General features: G+C 37.7%; 1 protein-coding gene across 1 annotated transcript in view; it reads left to right on the forward strand.

The window, feature by feature from the left end:
* Positions 1–19,335, forward strand: part of ENPP3 (ectonucleotide pyrophosphatase/phosphodiesterase 3) — a 25,512-nt gene extending 6,177 nt beyond the window's left edge. The window contains exons 3-15 of the mRNA XM_009581404.1: positions 649–771; positions 1,787–1,912; positions 3,346–3,406; positions 5,748–5,845; positions 8,492–8,571; positions 9,040–9,159; positions 10,574–10,683; positions 12,050–12,115; positions 12,984–13,056; positions 14,447–14,555; positions 14,719–14,847; positions 16,240–16,271; positions 19,204–19,335. Of these exons, the coding sequence (XP_009579699.1) occupies positions 649–771; positions 1,787–1,912; positions 3,346–3,406; positions 5,748–5,845; positions 8,492–8,571; positions 9,040–9,159; positions 10,574–10,683; positions 12,050–12,115; positions 12,984–13,056; positions 14,447–14,555; positions 14,719–14,847; positions 16,240–16,271; positions 19,204–19,335 (1,259 nt within the window). The remainder of the gene's footprint in view (positions 1–648; positions 772–1,786; positions 1,913–3,345; positions 3,407–5,747; positions 5,846–8,491; positions 8,572–9,039; positions 9,160–10,573; positions 10,684–12,049; positions 12,116–12,983; positions 13,057–14,446; positions 14,556–14,718; positions 14,848–16,239; positions 16,272–19,203) is intronic.
* The last annotated feature ends 304 nt before the right edge of the window (positions 19,336–19,639 follow it).

A 19,639-nucleotide genomic window follows, 5' to 3' on the forward strand; every position in this document is an offset into this window, starting at 1 on the left:
CCCCAACCGAGCCCCCCCCACAAGCCAACAGCCTGGCCTTGGCCTGTCCCTGTCCCCAGGGAGGTGCCCAATGCCTCAGGTGGGGCTGCCCTGGTGCCCCCCCCGGCTGCCCTGCTCCTGACTGGGGTGATGGGATGGGCCCTGGCTGCCAGGCCCTGCCCAGCCACCTCCGGGGAGCCCCCATGGCTCTGAGTGCCCGGCCCTGAGGGGGGCCCCGTCCCACGTAGCTCCCTGGCAGGTACATAAGGGAACGTCCAAAGTGGGAGTTGCTCTTTCTCTTGCATCCTGGATCAAGAAATGAGCAGGGGAGACGCCAGTTTCCCCCTCCTCGTGCTGGGAGGGTGGAACACCGGGGCATTGCCTCCTGTGCCACCAGTCCTGGGGAGACCTGCTGCGGAAACAGCCCTGCCACAGGCTCTGGGCAAGCACGGCCCAAACAGCCACCAGGACCTTCAACATCCGGAGGACTTCCTACAGCTTTCGTTGCTTACCCTTGTGCTAGTGACCGCATTGGAAAATGACTTGGGAAGCGGATTTGGGAAATTATTCAGCATATCTCTGCCTGCAGCCTGTGTCCGTGATCCATTTAACTGAGCTGTCTGGGACAGGGTTACCTGAGCATTCAGACTCGCTGCCTTCTCCTTACAGTCAGCTGCAGACACAAGTGCAATGAGCCGCACGGCAAAGAGGTGCCTGGCTGCCGGTGCGACAGCGGCTGCAAGGAGCGTCGGGACTGCTGCTGGGACTACGAGGACGCCTGCGTGGAGCCAAGTATGTTGCCTTACAGGCAGTGCTCACTGGTTTCCATGTTATTTTGGGTTTGTTTTTTCACGTGATAGTAATAGGAAAAGGATAAAATCTCATATTTATGCAGATATACGGAAGTTGTGCCACATTCCCTCAGGGAGGGAAGGACAGCGTCGAGTTGCTGCTGCACTCAGGTGGCTAGAGGGCTGTAACTTGGTGACCGGGCAGGACACAAAATCTTCCTGTGTCTTTCTCGCGTCAGATCCCTGTATTTTTGTCCCCCGTGGATAACCAAGGCATTTGCAGTGCATTTTTCCTGGCCCAGATAAAGCTGTGGACGAGTGTGAGCAGAAATCGTAGGCTATCTTTGGGCCGGGACCTGAAACGATGCCAGCTTCTCTTGCGCTTTCGAAAATGAACGTGTGTTTCCCGGCCAGGTGCACTCTTAGCCTCACGCAGCGCTGGGTGGGGGCCTGGGTCGGAGGAGTGCACTCGCCTTCCAGGGGACCGGCCTGGCTCTGCATCGAGGCCAGGCTCCTCTCCAGTTATTCTCTCTGCTCTCCCAGCAGCCGCTCGGATGTTTCCTCATCCTTATGGCTTTTTCTGCCCGCTTCAGCCCTTACATCTCTTTTTTTGCTGTCTGCTGGGAATCACATACAAAAGGAGGAAAAAGATTGGTTTCCTTCTCTTTCTCTTCTCTAGGAGAAATATGGGTTTAATTTTTTTTTTTTTTTTAAAATCTTCCTGGAAGGGTGGAAGGCATTGAACAAGGTGGCTTTGGGGACACCTTTGTAAAATAAATTATTCTATGACTGTGTTACCATTCAATGGCCACAGAAATAGGCTTTATGTGTTAAACGAAATCTTGAGTTTTTCTTTTGGATACAACTTCTAAAGCCACTCAAGCAGGACATGTAAATTATAGTTTAACAAAAACTCTTTTTTTTTTTTCCCTTTACCCATTTGGGGGATTTCCACACAAAGGAGTTTATATAAGGTTCTGTGAACCAAATCATAATGTTTTTCTTCCAATTTTCAGCCCGATCTTGGAGGTGCACTAATTTCCGTTGTGGTGAGACACGGATACCTGGAAGTTACTGTTCTTGTTCTGATGACTGCTTGCAGAAAAAAGACTGCTGTGTAAACTACAACAGCGTTTGCAAAGGTAAATCAAAAGTCAAAAAGATTTATATATAAATTGTCCTGTGAAATAAATAGATGGGCAAACATGGCAGATATAAAGGTAGATGCATTTGTTTCTCAAGATTAGTGTCTTACAGTGACATTTTGGAAAATAAAGATGTTTTGAGGTGAAGCTTTTTGTGTTTTTGACTGGGAAAAAGACGGTTTCTGGAGAACAGTGTGAATGTGTGTCATTCATAAGAAAGACAGAATGTTTTGAATATTGCAGCGGTATACCCAATGTGGATTTTTTAGGTTGTTTCTTTTCTTTTTTTTTTTCAAAAATAGATGGAGACATGGCTCCTGCTTCAAACTTCATGCAATCCAATCCAGTAATCATCCCTAATTTAAAATTTCCCATCTTTTTTATTAGAAATTAATTTTCAGGTTGGGTTTCTTATGTTTTACTTATTTCTCAATATTTTTGTTCATGGCTGATTGTTTCATACAGACTCCGGCTAAACACATGAAGAATAGCACTGGTAAAATCGGATTACAGGAATGATACCTGAGGAGTATACTGGTGACATAAAACATGGTATCTCTTATCAGAATTCCTTTATATTGTGAGCTGGCAGAGATTTAAGGCAGCTCCTGCAAAATATATTTGTCACCTAAATGCAAATTAAAGCTAAAAGCAGTCCGGAATTTGACTAGCTGCTAAATTGATTGAGCTGACCTAGTTAAGGTCACTGTACACCCCTGCCTTTGGCTGCTTACTGGAAGAGAATATTTCTGTGGTGAGCCAAGAACTTCAACAGCCACTGCTTCTTCTCTTTTCTTTATATTTTTTCCTTTCTTGGATGTTTTCCTTCTTTCTTCATTTATTGACCTCCTTATTTCTTCCAAAGAGATGGGCAAACATTGTAATAAATGAGTATAGCTGTGAAGCATGTGGAGAGTATTCAAAGGAGAACAGAAATAATTACTTGAAATTTGGAAGCCATAGTCAATATGGAAAGATTGAAGGAATTTGGGCTCTTTACAGAAAAAAATAAGAAAAGGCTAAAGGGAGCCCTGGCAATCATCTCTAAATGTGTAAGTGGTTTCTGCAAAAAAAGAAGGCAGTAATCCAGTGTGGACATGATACAGTTTAAACGTTTTCCATTTAAAACCATATAAAACTTAGGCTAAGCTTTCATAGTGATTTCTTCTCCATTTTGTTTGTTTGCTTGTCTGTGTAGTATTATGTGTTTTGTTTTCAACTTACAACTGTAAGCATTAGCCCTTTCAGAGTTTGAGGGCCTAGTAGGTTGCACTAAATGTTTTCTAAAGGTAACTTTAGCCCTACATTTCTATAATTCTGTATTGAAGCAGAAAAAGTACCAGGAAGAGCATTAAAAGATCAACTGGGAAACTTCTTTTTTGTTTGGTGGTTTTTTAATGCTGACTCAATATGTTCTTTTGTCCTTTTAGGTGAAATACCTTGGGTGGAGGAACCATGTGTATCACTTGAAACTCCGCAGTGTCCAGCTGGGTAGGATAAAATAATTTTGTCTTCTTAGCAAATAAAATCATTGTGATGGTCAGAAATACTTCAGTGGCCTGAAGCAAGTCTTCATGAGGTTTTCATATTTACTGAGAATAAGGTTCCTGCCCTGAGGAATATTCTTATAGAAGCAGTTTGTGGCTAGCAACGTTTTTTCTTTCTAAAACCTTTGTCATTTTGTTGCACGTTCAATTATCATTTAGAGTTTAGAGCAGAGTACAGGAGTTCAAATCCAGATTGCAAAGACCTGGAAAAATTGTTAGTTATCTCAAGGTTCATATACCACAAATTGTTCATAGTCCATTTTATGTTACCGTATTGTATATGTGATAATTCGGATAAATCACCTTATGCAAACTGTAATAATTGTTAGAATCTGTGATTGCAATTCTTTATCTAAGTAACAGGATTTTTTTTACTTGAATAATCTGCGGGAAGAAAGGTGTGTTAAAAAGGAAGCTATGAAAGTAGCTGTACATCTACAAATGCTGGAACATGGTAATTCTGATGTCCACCTGTAGATATTTTGCTATTTGTGCGGTATTGCAAAATCATAGGTAGATGCTACGCAGAAACACAGTTTAAAAAGTTGTTCTCAAAGAAAAACGAATTATTTTCTAGTTCAGTTATGGTATTTGTGATGTTATCCATTATTCTATCTGTTTTATTGCCAATTTAGTTTAATTGTAACAATAATACTGTTAGTATTGTGGCCTCTTCATGGATTCCTGCATGCACCTCCCAACATAGATATAAAAATATACTTTTTAGGTTAACAAATAACTTGCTGATTTAACACAGTTTCATAGGCTAAAGCTTGGAAACTAGTGGAGAAGGGCTTCTTTAAGTGCTGTAAAGAGCATTGCTATATAAAGCTCCATTTAATTTCAAATTCAAATCAGGAAGCTGTTTTATACAAACTGGTAGTGTACTTCTGTATTTTGGAAAGACCACTGCGAATGAAAACCAAACTGGGATAGTGATTACTGCCTGATGTGAATGTATAACCTTATTTTAATAGTTATCACTCTAAGTATTACTCCAAAAAATAGTTTGGAGTCAGTTATCAGTAACTGCATTTTATCAATCATTTTCTCCCCCAATAGTTTCCAGGCTTATGTGGTGAACCATTCCTATAAATTACAAATGGTTGGGGTTTTTTTAGATACTATGTGTAGTGAATCCTGCTTCAAACTACATTTTTAATTTAATTGTATATTTACAATTTTTATGTTTCTTTATATGTTTCTAAGGAGACTGTAGAATATATAATGATGGTTAACAAAAAGACTGAATTTGCAGAACTAGATGACTTGATCCTACTGATTTTGTCACTTGGTGTTATGAAAAAAGGTGCTGTAGCACCAGCACTTTATAATTGCTAATGCATCTTTGTTTAGGAGTCCTTTTAGGTTGTTTAAGAGAAAGCATGTTTAATAACTTTGAAGTTTATTTTCACAGCTAGCACCTTCTAGTTAGAATTTTTATAACAAGACTTTGAACACTGTTCTAGAGATCAGCTGCAATTTGTACCTATTTTATCATACCTACTGTATGAACTAGATCTGAGGCTTTTATCCTTGTTTCTTTACATAAAGTCTTACCCTAACTACATTAGCAGATGCTACGTTCCTTTCGTAGCTTTAAGTTCAGTTTGTCAGGGGCCTTGAGGCAAAAAAGTGTTCTCCAGCTCCATGAGAGCTGGGAAACTTGAAAGATATAATCCACAAAGAACATGGACTGCTTAGTGATGTCTTCACAAAGGAAATGTGGTAAGGTAAGGGGCTGCACAAAGCTGGCATTGCACAGAAATTACATTTCCCAGCACTGAAGCCAATTGACCCTAACTGCTTGCTGCGTGATTACTGTACTTTTACAGTCCTTGTGGAGCTGCCCTGAAAGATTTTTTAAGGTGCATTAAGAGACAAGAGACAGAATTCAACCCATTACTATGTACAGAGGTACTTTGGCTGTTCTATACTCTGGGCTTGTATTTGGATGCAAGTCTGCAGCACTTGTATTTATTTGTATTTGTAATTAAATATTTGTAATTAAAGGATTAACAAAACACATTTTCTTTTCCTAGGTTCTCTATATACTGAATAGCTTGTGTTTTATTCCTCCAGTGTTTTTTTTCAGGAGGATTGTGTATTTGCTCTCAAAATTGACCTATTATTTGCTTAACTCACACTGCGATATTAATTCTGGGAAGTACATGGAAATTCTGGATCCTGCTATTAAAAGTAGAATTTATATTGTTGTTAAAGATCTTAACAAGTCACCAACTCTCCAAACTCCTTTAAGATTACAAACTCATGTTTTCTTGTAGGTTTGATCTGCCACCACTTATCCTTTTTTCAATGGATGGGTTTAGAGCAGAATACTTGCAAACTTGGAGTTCTTTGCTGCCAAATATTGAAAAACTCAGTAAGTTACCAAGAGTGCTTTGGCTATTTTCTTTAAAAGACTACATGCAACGTCCAATCCCTTTTGCTGCTCTCATGCATATGTGTTGCTCAGCAATAAGAAAATCACAAATCAGGTCTCCCTCATCAGTTGTATATTTTCATTATTATATGTTTTGCATTAATTCTTGTATTTAAGTGCACAGCAAACATGACTGTTTTTAACAAGGCCTCTAATACTGATCAGCAGCTTTTTATTAAATAAATAGTTTAAGACTGAAAAAAAGTTCCAGAGAAGGATTTCCTGCATTCTCTGTACTCCATTGAAAAATTCTAGCTGATAAGGAGATCATCATTGAAGTATAATACAAAGAGAAAATGCATTGGGTTATTGGGAAATTTTCCTTAAAGATGCACTTTTTCAAGTCAGATATTTTAAGTTATTAAAGAGAAGCTGCATATTTAAAAGTACATCAGTGAATATTACTATATTAGACTTAAATGCAATGTAATTTACATATTGGTATAATTTAATATATTGATATGACTGCAGTAAGGTTCAAGTAACTGTTTCCCAGTATTTCTGAATATTGGGAGAAAGAGTAAGTTGAAGATCTTGTGCAGAAGCTTGTGCTGTAAAGGGCTCTAAAAAGTGAGATCCATTAGTGCACACTTCATTAAAATTTCCTGAATATTTTAGAGCTCAGCTTTCAAGATACTTTGTACCTGGACAAAATGTCTGCATACTCATTTCTTCTCAGGAGTAATAATCTAAATCGACAGTGTTCGTTTCTGTTCTGAATATATCATATTCTGTTTCTGTTGTGCTCGTTTGAAAACTTCACATGGATGTTACAAAGTACTACATTTTACTGAGTAGTTAACAATCTTATTTGTGGATAATGAGGGTATCCAGAAGCCTGAACTTGAAGCAGTGTGCAAATCTGATTTCTTGTGCAAATATTTTATTCTTTGATGTCATTCTGACATTGAAAGGAACTTGAATTAGTAAAGAAATCATGCATGCAGAAGTCAGTGTTCAGTTCCAGTCTTTTGAAACAGGTGAAAAGGAAATGCCAAATTGACAAAAGGCACGAAAACCATGCTATGTGTATGTTTCCAAGAAATTCTTTCAAACAAGAACAGATCTAATTCAGCATTACTCATATTTGTGGTCTTTGCCAAGACTACATTGTACAAGCAATTGCTTATACACATTCATGCTTGTACTTCTCAGAAATCTACAGTGGAAAGAAAAGGGAAATTCCTTTCTTTGCACAAGAAAAAGCGTAACACTGATTTGTAGCATAAAATATTTCCTCTCTATTAACTCTATTAACCTAGGATTTTCAGTAGAACTAACCAAGCTAGTTATAGAATATGTACACTATGAATGTAGTTCCTTTACTGTTCAAGAGAAATCCATAAAGAATTATGCGGAGTTTCTCATGGATTTGACAATTATTCAACCCTTCTTTAGACACTCTTTAAGCCTTCTTTTCTGTACCGCACCGGAAGAGTTTTGTAGAATAATTTCAGGCTTTCATTGTTTAGTTGAGGTTGTTTAGTTAAAATCAATTTCTATTCTTTGACTGAAATGCTGTATATCAAAGAATAATGTGTGTTTGAGTGTGAATCAAATAATCATCTGACTACAGCTTAATACAGAACTGTTTCTCCATGTGAGTTAGATTAAAAAATGGCATTAAGGCATCTTCCAGTCTTCACACCTTTGTTTTGTATGTAAATAAGTTGGATACCACAGTGGATTTAGATATTACAGATATTCAGGCGTGGTAAGTGCCTTAGATTGCTGAAAAGTGATGCAATGTTTGGAGATAAGGTAGGACACCTGGGGTGGGATTCAGTCCAGAGCAGGACACCTACATTTAGATATGTTCTTGGAGGTGCCTGCATGTGAGATTTCTACATGCTCATTGTAGTCAGTGTATTTATGGTTAGTACAGTCTGTACAGCACAGTGCAAGAGCAAGTCAGCTCAACCGACAGACAGAGGGTGCCACAGGACAAATTGTTGCTTTAACCTATGTTTCTAGTATACTTGAGGGCTGTGGCATATCCTAGGTGGCCTTCAGCATCTCTGTCAGGAGGACACAGGTCTCTCGGTGATCTTGCATCAAAACGGCCAACTTTCATGCAGATGTCTTGGATATCTGAGGGTATCTCAAACGGCACCGGACTCCAGTGCTTAAGCAACTGAGTCCTTCCCATGCACCTGGTCACCAGACAGCTCTGCAGAATATCTTCCCTGGGCTGACCTGAGGCTTCAGTTTCATTGCGTAAACATGTATGTCTAGTGCCATTTTGAGTCTCAGAAGTATCTGAGACACTCATTTGAGTTGGCAGACAGGATGTAGGAGCAGCATCTGAAGGCTAGGCAGGATCATTAAAGATGTCTCAAATGGCCCTAGGCATCTAGGCTTTAGGCAACTGAATTGAGTGTCCAGGATCCATTGATTGCAATGAGACAGTAGGCCTAGCTCACAAGGAAACAGCAGAATGTATGCGTCTTCATTTGGAGTCACATTTCCCCTCTTATGCCACAGCAACCGACTGTGGTGATTTTTTTTGTTTGCTTTTAAGACTGTTAGTTTTCAATTTAAAAAGAACTATAAGCAAATTTATATTAATTCCATGATCTGTTGCAGAAACATGTGGCACACATTCAAAATACATGAGAGCTGTTTACCCCACAAAAACCTTTCCAAACCACTATACTATTGTCACAGTAAGTGAGAATTTGCTATTTTTCCTTTTCATTATCTGGACGACATAGAAAGGATTTTGTGGCACCAGTCTTTTTGTGGGACATGGGAACTCAAGCTATAAGAGTAAGGAAGAGAGAGAGATGCTGAGATAGTGCATGCAGGCATGATCTATGTGGCTATATATGTATGCTATCTGATTCTGGCCTGTGAACCGGTTATTCCTGATCTTTGGCAGTCTAATTGGACACGGGCGAGTATGGGTGAGGACACAGCCATTTGATGAGAGTGTGTGTTAGGATGGGTTGGGCAGCTGATATACAGCCACATGACATATATGGTGCTTAATCTATAGCACGTCAGGTTTTAATTGGGCTGGGGAGAAAATAGGGAAACTCAAGGGAACTGCAAGAGTGTGCATTACAACATAGTTTAGGCTCCATTTGATTTCAAGATTCAGCAGGTTTTTTTTGTTTATTTTCGTTTTGCAGGGATTGTATCCAGAATCTCATGGTATTATTGATAACAGCATGTATGATGTAAACTTGAACAAGAATTTCTCACTTTCGGGGACGGAAAAATTCAAACCTTCATGGTGGAAGGGGCAGCCAGTAGGTTTATTTCTCATCATGGTATTCCTTTATGTCTAGGGTGGCTCATGTGCCATATCATGAAACAAAACAAAAAGAGAATAAAATGCAAAGCTGTGTGATATATTTGCAGTATGTGCTAAATGTCCTGTAGGCTTTGTCATATTATAGGCTGCCTACAAAACAGTTTGCTTTTTATGAAAGTAAAAGAACTCTTAAAATGTTAATTCTGAGACTTAGAAATTTCACTTAATGTGGCAGTTAGTGAAAAAGACTTAAATATTGGAATGGATCTCTTGCCACAGGAAGCCACAGTAAATTTTTGATATGGTTTTATTGTGGGGTATTTTTTTGCTTGTCTTTTGACAACTAGCTACAAAATGAAATCTGAAAATCTACTTCCAAATTATATCCATTTACAAATACACTTAAAAAGTCCAGGCATATAAAAGCAAGGAAGGGAATAGCAAAGAGCTTAATTTCTAGCAAAATGAACACTTGTATGGCACATTTCATAAAAAAACCCCACCCTGATTGTACCTATGGTTATGATTGATATTATTCATTTACTAGAAATATCAAGCTGTAATAACAGTACAGAAATATAAAAAATACACATGTAGTATATAGTATATCTACTTAATATACATTTATATATTTTTTTACGTGTGTGTGTGTATATATGTCTGTGTAGCCGTGTTTATAGTATATTCAAGTGCCCAGGTTTTGGTGCTATTGTTTCATGAAGGATTCCGTCAGGTTTGTAACAGAACCACAGGTGCAGTATTTAAGATGAATAGAAATATGCCCTCTTATAATAAAGTCATATAACTAGAATCCATATCTTAGACTAGACTAGACTAGAATATTTCAGTTGGAAGGGACCTGCAACAATCATCTAGTCCAACTGCCTGACCAATTCAGGGCTGACCAAAAGTTAAAGCATATTATTAAGGGCATTGTCCAAATGCCTCTTAAACACTGACAGGCTTGGGGCATCAACCACCTCTCTGTTCCACTGTTTGACCACCCTCTCGGTAAAGAAATGTTTCCTAATGTCAAGTCTGAACATCCCTGACAGAGCTTTGAGCCATTCTTCCATCTTCATGATCCATTCCACTGGCATTTGCCACAGGAAAAAAGATCGCTGCCTGTGGTCAATTATGGAAATACCGATATGATTTTTTTCTGTGCTGCGAATACTCAAGAAATGGCAACATCCTGGCTTCCATGCTACTAATTTTTCTTCAGAATGTGTATGTATAAAACAACCTTCAAATCAGATATGGTCATTAGACAACAGTGTGATGTATGAAAGAAGAAAGAGAAATGCATCTTGCAGCCCATATTTCTGATCCAATTTTTACTTTGGTGATCTGAAGTCCTCCAGTGGTGTAAATGCCATAAAATCATTTGTTTGTATCTTTACCCATAGGTCTGGCTGACAGCAATGTACCAAAATTTGAAAGCAGGCACCTACTTTTGGCCAGGCTCTGATGTTCCGATTAATGGAACATACCCCACCTTGTACAATGTATTCAACAGGTAAGTTTTTATAGGGCTTGTAGTAAATTCCTGTAAATTACTCCAAAAATCCAAGTTGCCATATGACAGTTGAAGGAAATGAAATATAAGATTTTTAAAGTACAAGGTTTTTAAACAACAGTCTGAGAGTGCCATGTCACATTGTCCTGGTTTTGCCATGGAATTGCCAGTAATAGTTGAAATTTTCAAAACCATTTAGGGGATTCACAATGAGAAAGTCAAAGGGTACTGTACATTCTGCTCTCCTAGACAGATTTGAAAGTTTCAGCCAACTGCAAACCACTGATCTCCCACTAGGAGATATAACTGATTAGTAGCCACTGCTAAGCTATACCAAACATTACCATATTTCCACACATAATATCTACACATACTATATAGCCCTTTAAAAATACTTGTACTTGAGAATAAGCTTTCAGATAACCTATACCCTAAGATAATGAACACAAACTTGGACTCCATGATATGAGGCTACAGAAGGCAGAAACTAATTGAAGAGAGGATGCTGGTTAGGGAAGCTACTGAAGGAAGATGGGCTCTAGATAATTCCCTCTGGTCTTGCTTGTGTGTGTGATAATGTGCACACTGCTGCTGAATCATAGTTTTGTATGTTTTGTCTAGTTAATTCACAGGTTATGCATGTGAAAATATAGCAATTACCTTCATAGTATTTTTTTCTTATGGAAGGTATTGATATTAGTAAATTATTTTTAAATTTTCATGATGATTTCAGTAAATCTCCCATGATTCTTCACATTTAAAAAGATAATCTAAAGCAAGTATATAATCGTAAGTCTGTATAGATAACAAAGGTTTTACAGTGATGTGTAGGATTGGTACTCAGAAAACACCCGAGTACTGTAGGTAACTGTCATAAAGCTTGTGCATAACTTTGGGGGGAAGCAAAGCTATTAATGGCTGAATTCCTTCATAGGAAACAAAGCATGACCTCACAAAGATTTTGCTGGTGACATTACTTGCTTTTAAAATATGAAAGTCCAAGGTTTATAGATGCTGGGAAGAATAAAAATTATTCTGACTTGTATTTCAGGTTTATGTCCTGAACTTGAAATATCTTTTTTGCATGTATTTAATTATAAGTGTATAAGTACTCACATCAACATCACATGTTTGTGTTTGCAAAATCAGGATCTGTCTAATTTACCATTAAAAGTGAGTTACATTCAATCAAAAATGAGAATAATAAAACTGATTGCTGGTACCTTGTTAAGATGCATCATTCTTGAAATCCAAATCTGTGACTTTATTATGCGACCAGAGGTGGGACACTTTCTCTGTATCTTGGAATTAGAAGGTCTTATCAGAAAAGCCCTGTTAACATCATATCTTTTTCTTTTTTTTTCAGTTCGGTTACATATGAACAGAGAATTTCAGGAATATTGAAATGGCTTGATTATACCAAATCTGAGAGGTAACACTTAGTAATATCTAGCTGGTTTGTGAAACTACAGCTTAGAAGGTTTTAATTTTTTGAAATTTCTATTGGTGTTTGTGAAACATGGAATCTTCCTCACCATCTCAAATGATAATTTGCTGAACATAAGGCTGTTCTATAAGTATAGCTAATCATTTTCAGGATAAGATTATAAATACGAAAGATGAAAATGTGCACATGTATCTGAATGGGATGTACTGCTGTATAAGTTTGCTTTTATTGTTGTGTCTTTTTTCTTGGTGCATGGCCTAGAGGAAACATGGAACATTCAGTTTCTAGTCTAAGTGTATGGGTAAAAGATTTTATATTGCACAAGAAAGGTAAAATATCTGAAAGTAATTGCAGGCAGTAATTCAGGATTAAAAGTGGATGTCAGTACTGGTTGTGGTGCTCAACTTTGTGACATGAAAACAAGTGAAATCTTTTATATGATAATTCGTTAACAAATTCCTAACATATTTGCAGTTAGGAGATGCTCTCTAAAGCCTAACTGCTTAATCAGGAAGAGATCCTTTAGGTGGTAGTTCCACTTACATCTCAAAAAGGAACAGCTTGCTCTGCTGTCTGAGATCTTGAAGTTTTTCAGAGTGATTTCTGGATACCAGTTAAAGACACCGGATACTGTTTCTGAAATTACAACTTCAAATAGTCCATGTTGATTAATTACAAAACTCAGAGGAAGTTGAATGATTATATTTGCTGTATGGACTTTTATTAAGATTTAAAGAAGTTATTTACAATTCCCTTTTAAGTTTAATTTAATTTTTTTTAAATGAAAGTGTTCTTTTGAAATGCTGTCTCCAAATTCTCATAATATTCCATCCTTATTTATTTCTAACTCGAGGCCTGATTTCTACACTTTATATATTGAAGAACCAGATTCTTCTGGACATTCATTTGGACCAGTTAGTGGTGGTGTAAGTAGATTTTGTGTTTTTCTTAGATTAAATCACACTGAAAATGGTGCTGTACTATGAACTTAACCAACTTATAAACTTGGAAAGGATAGTAGATCAAAAATTACTGTGACTGTTTTATGAGTTTCTCTTAAGAACTCTTGATTGTGGTTGAGCCACTTGTTATAATTCCAGCACTGTGTGTGAATCAAAAGAGCTGTAAACCAAACAGACTGGCAGAAAATAATTTCAGATCATACTATTAGAAATAAAATTAATGGTTGTATTTAGACTGAACTTTAATTTTATTGCCAAGTGATATTTGGAAGCATGTGGCCTGGCAAATCCTCAGAACCGTCTTTTATTTATTCCTAACACTTCAATGTTTGTTAATTTGTAACCCCAAAATATTATATTTTTACTTGCATGCAGGCAAAAAGTTCATTCTTTAAGGAGTTTAGGACTTACCATATTAGCTCCTTCCTGGAATGGTCTTGTTTGATATATTTGAAAATGATCTTCAGCAAAAGGCCTTGTTGTAGTGGACAGGGACAGAAAAACTGATCTTTGTAGGATGGTTTTAGGCTCCCTAATTGGAAAGGGAACTCCGTTTCTCTTTGTACATAAAGGGCTTAAAACTCATTACTGTATGTGTAGTTTTATATGTGTACGTTGTCCATGCATGCAAGACATTCAAGAGAGTGCAGCAGAGTTAGGGGAACAAGAAGGATGCAAGTGCTCAGACGTGGAGTCCTCAGACTCAGTCAGGTATCGTCCTTACTGTAGGACTTACAGGAAGACTGTAAGTCAGATGCACCAACTAGGGAAGAGCCATCCTCTGTGAATGGCTGCAGGGTGGGTTGTGCTGGATTTCTCCCATATTACTTCAGTGGTGGTCAGTGGTTTTCTGTAGGACGTTTAAAGGGACTGTATATATGAGAGAAGGGCACCATGCCTTCTTGGATGCTACGCTGGTCTTATAAATAATACGTGTGTGTGTAAATATTTTTGAAACGCTGCTTAGTGTTAATACAATGACATGTTCAACTACAACAAAAATTGTATTTAATGTTATAAATCTGATATTTTGTATAAATTTGGGAGTGAGGAACAAATCTGATCTGAATGTGCTAATTTTTTTCTTTCAATAAACATATTTTAAAGCTCAATTTTTCTAAGGCAATAGAAAAAAAAGAATTGTGAGTCTTTTTTTAAGTCACATATTCTGTGGTAGAGTAGTGGAATTCTGCACATCGATAGTCTACTGGTGATGGAAAAAGAGAAGAAGCAGCAATATTAAGAACCTGAAAACTGACAGAAAAGCTCACTTTTTTCAGACTTTGATGCTTACATTTAAGTGAGAACCTGAAATCAGAAAGAAAAATTCTAATGAAGCTGGTTTATCTCACAGGTAATCAAAGCCTTACAGCTAGCAGATCAAGCACTGGGGATGCTAATGGATGGACTTAAACAAAGAAATCTGCACAAATGTGTAAACCTCATTGTTTTAGCTGATCATGGTAATGTATATAGTTCTTTTCGCAATCTAAATTTTACTGAGTCATTGTTTTCTTCCTCTGTGTAATATGTGTGCTTACTAGTTTTAATCTATTTTGTAATTCACTTTATCTTCCTTGCCATATATTGTATATAAAAAATAACTGTTTCTATATTGTCCTTTAGGGATGGAGATGACCTACTGCAAACAGTTAGAATATATGACTAATTACTTCAAAGAGATTGATTTCTACATATACGCTGGGCCTGCAGCTCGCATTCGAGCAAGTAACGTTCCAAAGGACTATTTTACCTGTAAGTGTGGACCAATCCTGGGATTGCACAATCAATACAACAGGAAATAAATAAATAAATAGGGAAAATGGATAATCAGTAGTAATTGGCAGAGTGAACAGCTTTCTGTTTCACTTAACCTGGCTTAAACATCCATGGAAGTTGTTCTTTTTCATTTTGCAAGAACGACCTCTTTAGATGAAATTGAAGGTTAGAAAAGCTTATTGCAGACTCTGATGTGCATTTTCTTGGCATGTGGAAAGATGAAGTAAAGATAGTTTTATTGTTTTGAACTGGAACTTCAGGTCTTTTGTAAGTGCATTGCTCTTCACAGATTTCTTGTGCAACATTGGCAGAGTCAGTCTTTCTGAAGCAGTTACTATTTCTAACTGTGTGTACAAAGTTACGGAATCTGAATCTTAGCACAGTAGGATCTAAGCCTTGGTTGAGCCCTTCAGCTAGTATCACAAAAGAACACAAAATTGAAACCATGTGAGTTGACTCTGGCTCGGAATAGATACCGTGCTACCAGACCGAAAAAAATACCTTCCCAAAACTTTTTGTGTCAGGGAAAAGGGCAGAGAAAGGTAAAACCATGGAATTAGTCTATTTAGTGAGTTTATAGAATTCATAAAGTATTCTAAAGGGCATAATTCTTGCAGATCTCAAATAAGAGCTGGGATCCCAGTACTTTTTATTTATCTTTTCTAATTGTATTTATATTTGTCGGCACAATATTTATACAACATAAAGCAGACTTTCCTTGGTTTAAGCAGAAGACAGTCTAAGTCAGACAGGAGCAGATTAATAAGCAGAGGAGAGAATAATGATGTTTTGTATGTGTCTTAATCTCAATGTAATTGTTGACTCATTTCCTCTAATGGTCTTACTTTTTCTGAAGGAATTTTCTTTCTGTAAAGTGCTCAGATTTGTTTATTAGAAAGCCAATGTCAAAAGGTTAAAGTCACTCTTTGAAAATATGGAAGGTGAAAGTACTAAGACAGACTGGATTTTTCTCTGTGACTGCTGCTGGAAGTGGAATGCAAGACAAGTCCTCCAGTTCCAGTTCAATGTAAAAAAGGTTATACTTCAAACAGAGGTTAGGTGGGAGAAGAAAATTTGGTTCTGATGATGTGTCAATTTTAGGTGTAGGCAGTTATCACCATGGCAGTTTTCTATAGTCTGTCTTGATGTACCCAAAGGGCTAGGTACTTCCACAGGCTACCACACTTACAGTCAGTTACCCTTGGAAACATAACATTCCTACCTCTGGAAGGTTATGGTTACCATAATCTTCACAGACTGATAAAGAAATTCAATTTTATAGACAAAAAGCATGTTGAAATTTTTCTCATGAGGCTTCGGACCTTCAGCTATTGTGATGTATGTTAATTCATTTTTTCTTTTTAACAGTTGACTCGGAAGGAATTGTTAAAAACCTCACAGTGAGTAAATATTTTCATAATTTTTCCTCAGAGTTCCTCTTAATAGGAATCTGATCAAAAAACACAGTTTGTGAAAAACTGAGACTACAGTGCCAGTTTAAATAGTGTACTGACTCCAGTATACCATAGGAGGCAGTTCTGGAAGTTGTTCAAAGACGGTGCACAAAGGTTTGCCATGGGGGACCTCTGTTAGAGCAAAAGAGTCTTCTGTACTTCACTTTGAAAGAAAAGAAATGGCTGACTTCAGAGAGAAAGTAGGGTATATCTTCATTATAGAACAGAATACAACACAGAGATGGTTTAGATAATAGGCATCTGTTAGCTCTGGACCACAAGTGCTGCACCCAGCATAGGTTAAAGCAACTTTTCCACACAACAGATAATGACATTGTAGAGCACATTGCCACAGGGTGTTGTAGGGGCTGGAAATATAAATAGGAAGGGCGGATTTTAGACAAATTAATGGAGGACAGGCCTGTAAGGGCTATTAAACATGATCCACAAGCAACCTCTGACTTAGGAATCCTTGAAGCCTAGAGGAAACTGAGCAGGTACAAAACAGAAGGTTCATTCAATACTTGACTTGTTCTCACACACTTTCTCTAAGTATCTGATTCTGGAAATCTGGAGATCTGATCAGAAACACAGTACTAGGCAAGATGGACCTTTGGCATGAGGCAGTATGGCTCTTTCAGGATCTTGTATGACGTATCACTTAAGTACTTGCAGTGCTTTTAGGTATGCTGCACTACCACTGGGGCCCATACTGATAGTTCTGCTTGGGTCTCAGCCATACGGTGTGGATGTAGCACTTCAGGGCAGGTCCAGGCTTGTCTGTGTCTCCCATGTAGACCATTGCTCCTTGTGTATACACTCTCTGACAGCTGAGCTCTGAACGGTGCAAAGGAGTGCAGAACAGAGTGCAAACCAAAGGAAGACAGAGCCTATTTCTTTTACTGAAAGGGGATAAGATGTGACAGTGCATGTTTTTCCTTACACTTTTTTAGATAGATAATTTGCTGCCTTTTTTTCTTGTTAGTGTTCAAGATAGACATTAATACATGTGGGATGAATGTGGTTGGACAAACTAAAATGCTTGTAGGAAAGTTGTCTTTTTTTATTTCTTTGCATTTATAATTTACAGTGAGTTAAACATTTAAACTGCTTGCTCTCTATGTATTGTCATAACTTCTTTCCTTCATTGCCAGTTTGTTTTCTATTCTGTGACTAGTCCTAGTCCAAGCAGTAGACAGATGTTCTGACACTTTTAGAATAAATGCTCTCAGCTTGGAAAAATTCTGGGCTGTCTCAGCTGCGTATATTTCTGATAAATCACCACTAGAGGTTTTCCTGTAACTTTTGAACAACTTAGTTGTGCAATATTATATGTAGCTTTTGCCTGCCACTGAAGTCCAAAGGGCAGTGAAGGTTCCTGTTTAATTTTTTCTTGATTCTGAATACCTAAGAACACGTCCTTTATTCCCCAGCATCCAAAGCAGATGCGGGAGTAGGATATCAATGGTTGGGAACAGCAGAAGGAGCTTTTTCAAGTGTGACATCCCCTACCACATTGTATGATGTGGAGCATGTCATATCAAAAAGCATTAGTGTGAGGAGAATAGCACAATTTGCATGTTCTCAACCCCAGTTGAAACTGCAATTCCTAATAGTTACAGAGATATGACATCTCTGCCTTACAGGAATAGCCTGGTATCAGGACACTTCCTCTTTCCTTTTCTATTCATAAATAGTTAGAGTTTGTGTATTTTGTCCCTTTCAAGTTCTTAGAACGAGGGGTTTGTGCAGAGAAGGGAGTTGTGTGCTGTATATTAATTGCTAATGAATAGACATAAAGTTACATTATATATTGATTTCCTTTATTTTTCCCTTTAATTAGACTATCCTTTGTAGAATGACCTCCTCACCTCGGCTAGCAAACCCACTGAATCCTTATTTTTCATGTTCCTGGATTCCACTATGCTTCTTTGATGACTATTCAGGCACACTTACTCTCATTTCACATGTTAATGTCATTCTGTGCAGAGTATACAATTCTAGTACTTAGAGGTGAAGATGTCAGATCAGACTCCAAGCATGCTATAGTTTGTACTGCCTGTGTGGTAAAACAGGTCCACTTCTCTGGCTTACCCAGCTTCCTAGCAGCTCTTCCCTCAGCATTGTAGATGTTCTGTGTTGTCCCAGTGCTGGATTCCTGATCAGGAGCAACACTTCTGAAACGTTGCCATGATGCTTGCAGCCAGCTGGAAAGGCTCCTGATGGCCATATGTAGTTAAATCCTTGCAGGATGTCATATGGTTGTCATTAGGCTCTCAATGCCAAACTCGTTCACTGCATGCCTGCTAAGACAACAGTTATATTAACACATTAAATGTGGATGTAAAAGCTAAGGCCTTTAGCTAACACCTGAGCACTGGACATTTACATGGCATGAGAGTACATGTCCAATCTTGCAACTAAAACCCTAGACTGTGCTATGTTATGTGTACTTAGTTTTCTTTGTTATTTATTGAATGGTAAAGTAATAGAAGATGGCAGAAACAAACTGCCAGGGAACTTTGTCTTGTAGAGTGTAATCTTACATACTAGATGCCAGGGACATTAGTATGGACATATAGACTAAACGTTACTACTAAATGTCTTTCAGTCTTAGGTGTACTTTTACCACAGTATTTGTGAACTTGCTATATATATTATAGCAGTATATTTTCAAAAAGTTCCAAAAAAAAGCCGCTTTTCCTTCCATTGCTTCTCAGGCTAAAAATGAGATCAGCAGGTTATCTGAGAAGCTATCTGTGAATAATGTGCTTTGTGCTTACATTCCTGTCACTAAGATGTTTGTAATAATTTTGAATGATGGTTTTATTTTCGGTACTGAACAAAACTCATGACTGGGCTCTTCCCTCCTGCACAGTGCAAAAGATCCCCTCAGCACTTCAAACCTTATCTGACGCCTGACTTGCCAAAACGATTCCACTATGCTAACAACATTCGTATTGATAAAGTTCATCTTTTGGTGGATCGACAGTGGCTGGCTGTGAGGTAACATAATTTTTGTGACTGTTATCTTGTCTTTTTTATCCCATTCTCATCCTTTTAATTTCCTTCACAGATGCCTCATTTCCTGTTTTGCTTTCTTTGTTACATTTCCATGTTTGTTACATTTAAAATCTTACTATGTGTAAAAAGGAAACACGCCTTATACATAAAGCCAAGCATGTATTATTAGTACAATTCACATCTTAGCAGTCTAATGAAAGAATCATCATTACTCCAGATCAAATTTTTACAGAAAAAAAAGGAAGAAAAAAGAAAATAAAGAAATTAATACCACTACACAGAAAAAGTCT

The sequence above is a fragment of the Fulmarus glacialis genome, unplaced genomic scaffold (assembly GCF_000690835.1).
Source record: "Fulmarus glacialis isolate BGI_N327 unplaced genomic scaffold, ASM69083v1 scaffold887, whole genome shotgun sequence".
Classification (NCBI taxonomy): Eukaryota; Metazoa; Chordata; class Aves; order Procellariiformes; family Procellariidae; genus Fulmarus; species Fulmarus glacialis.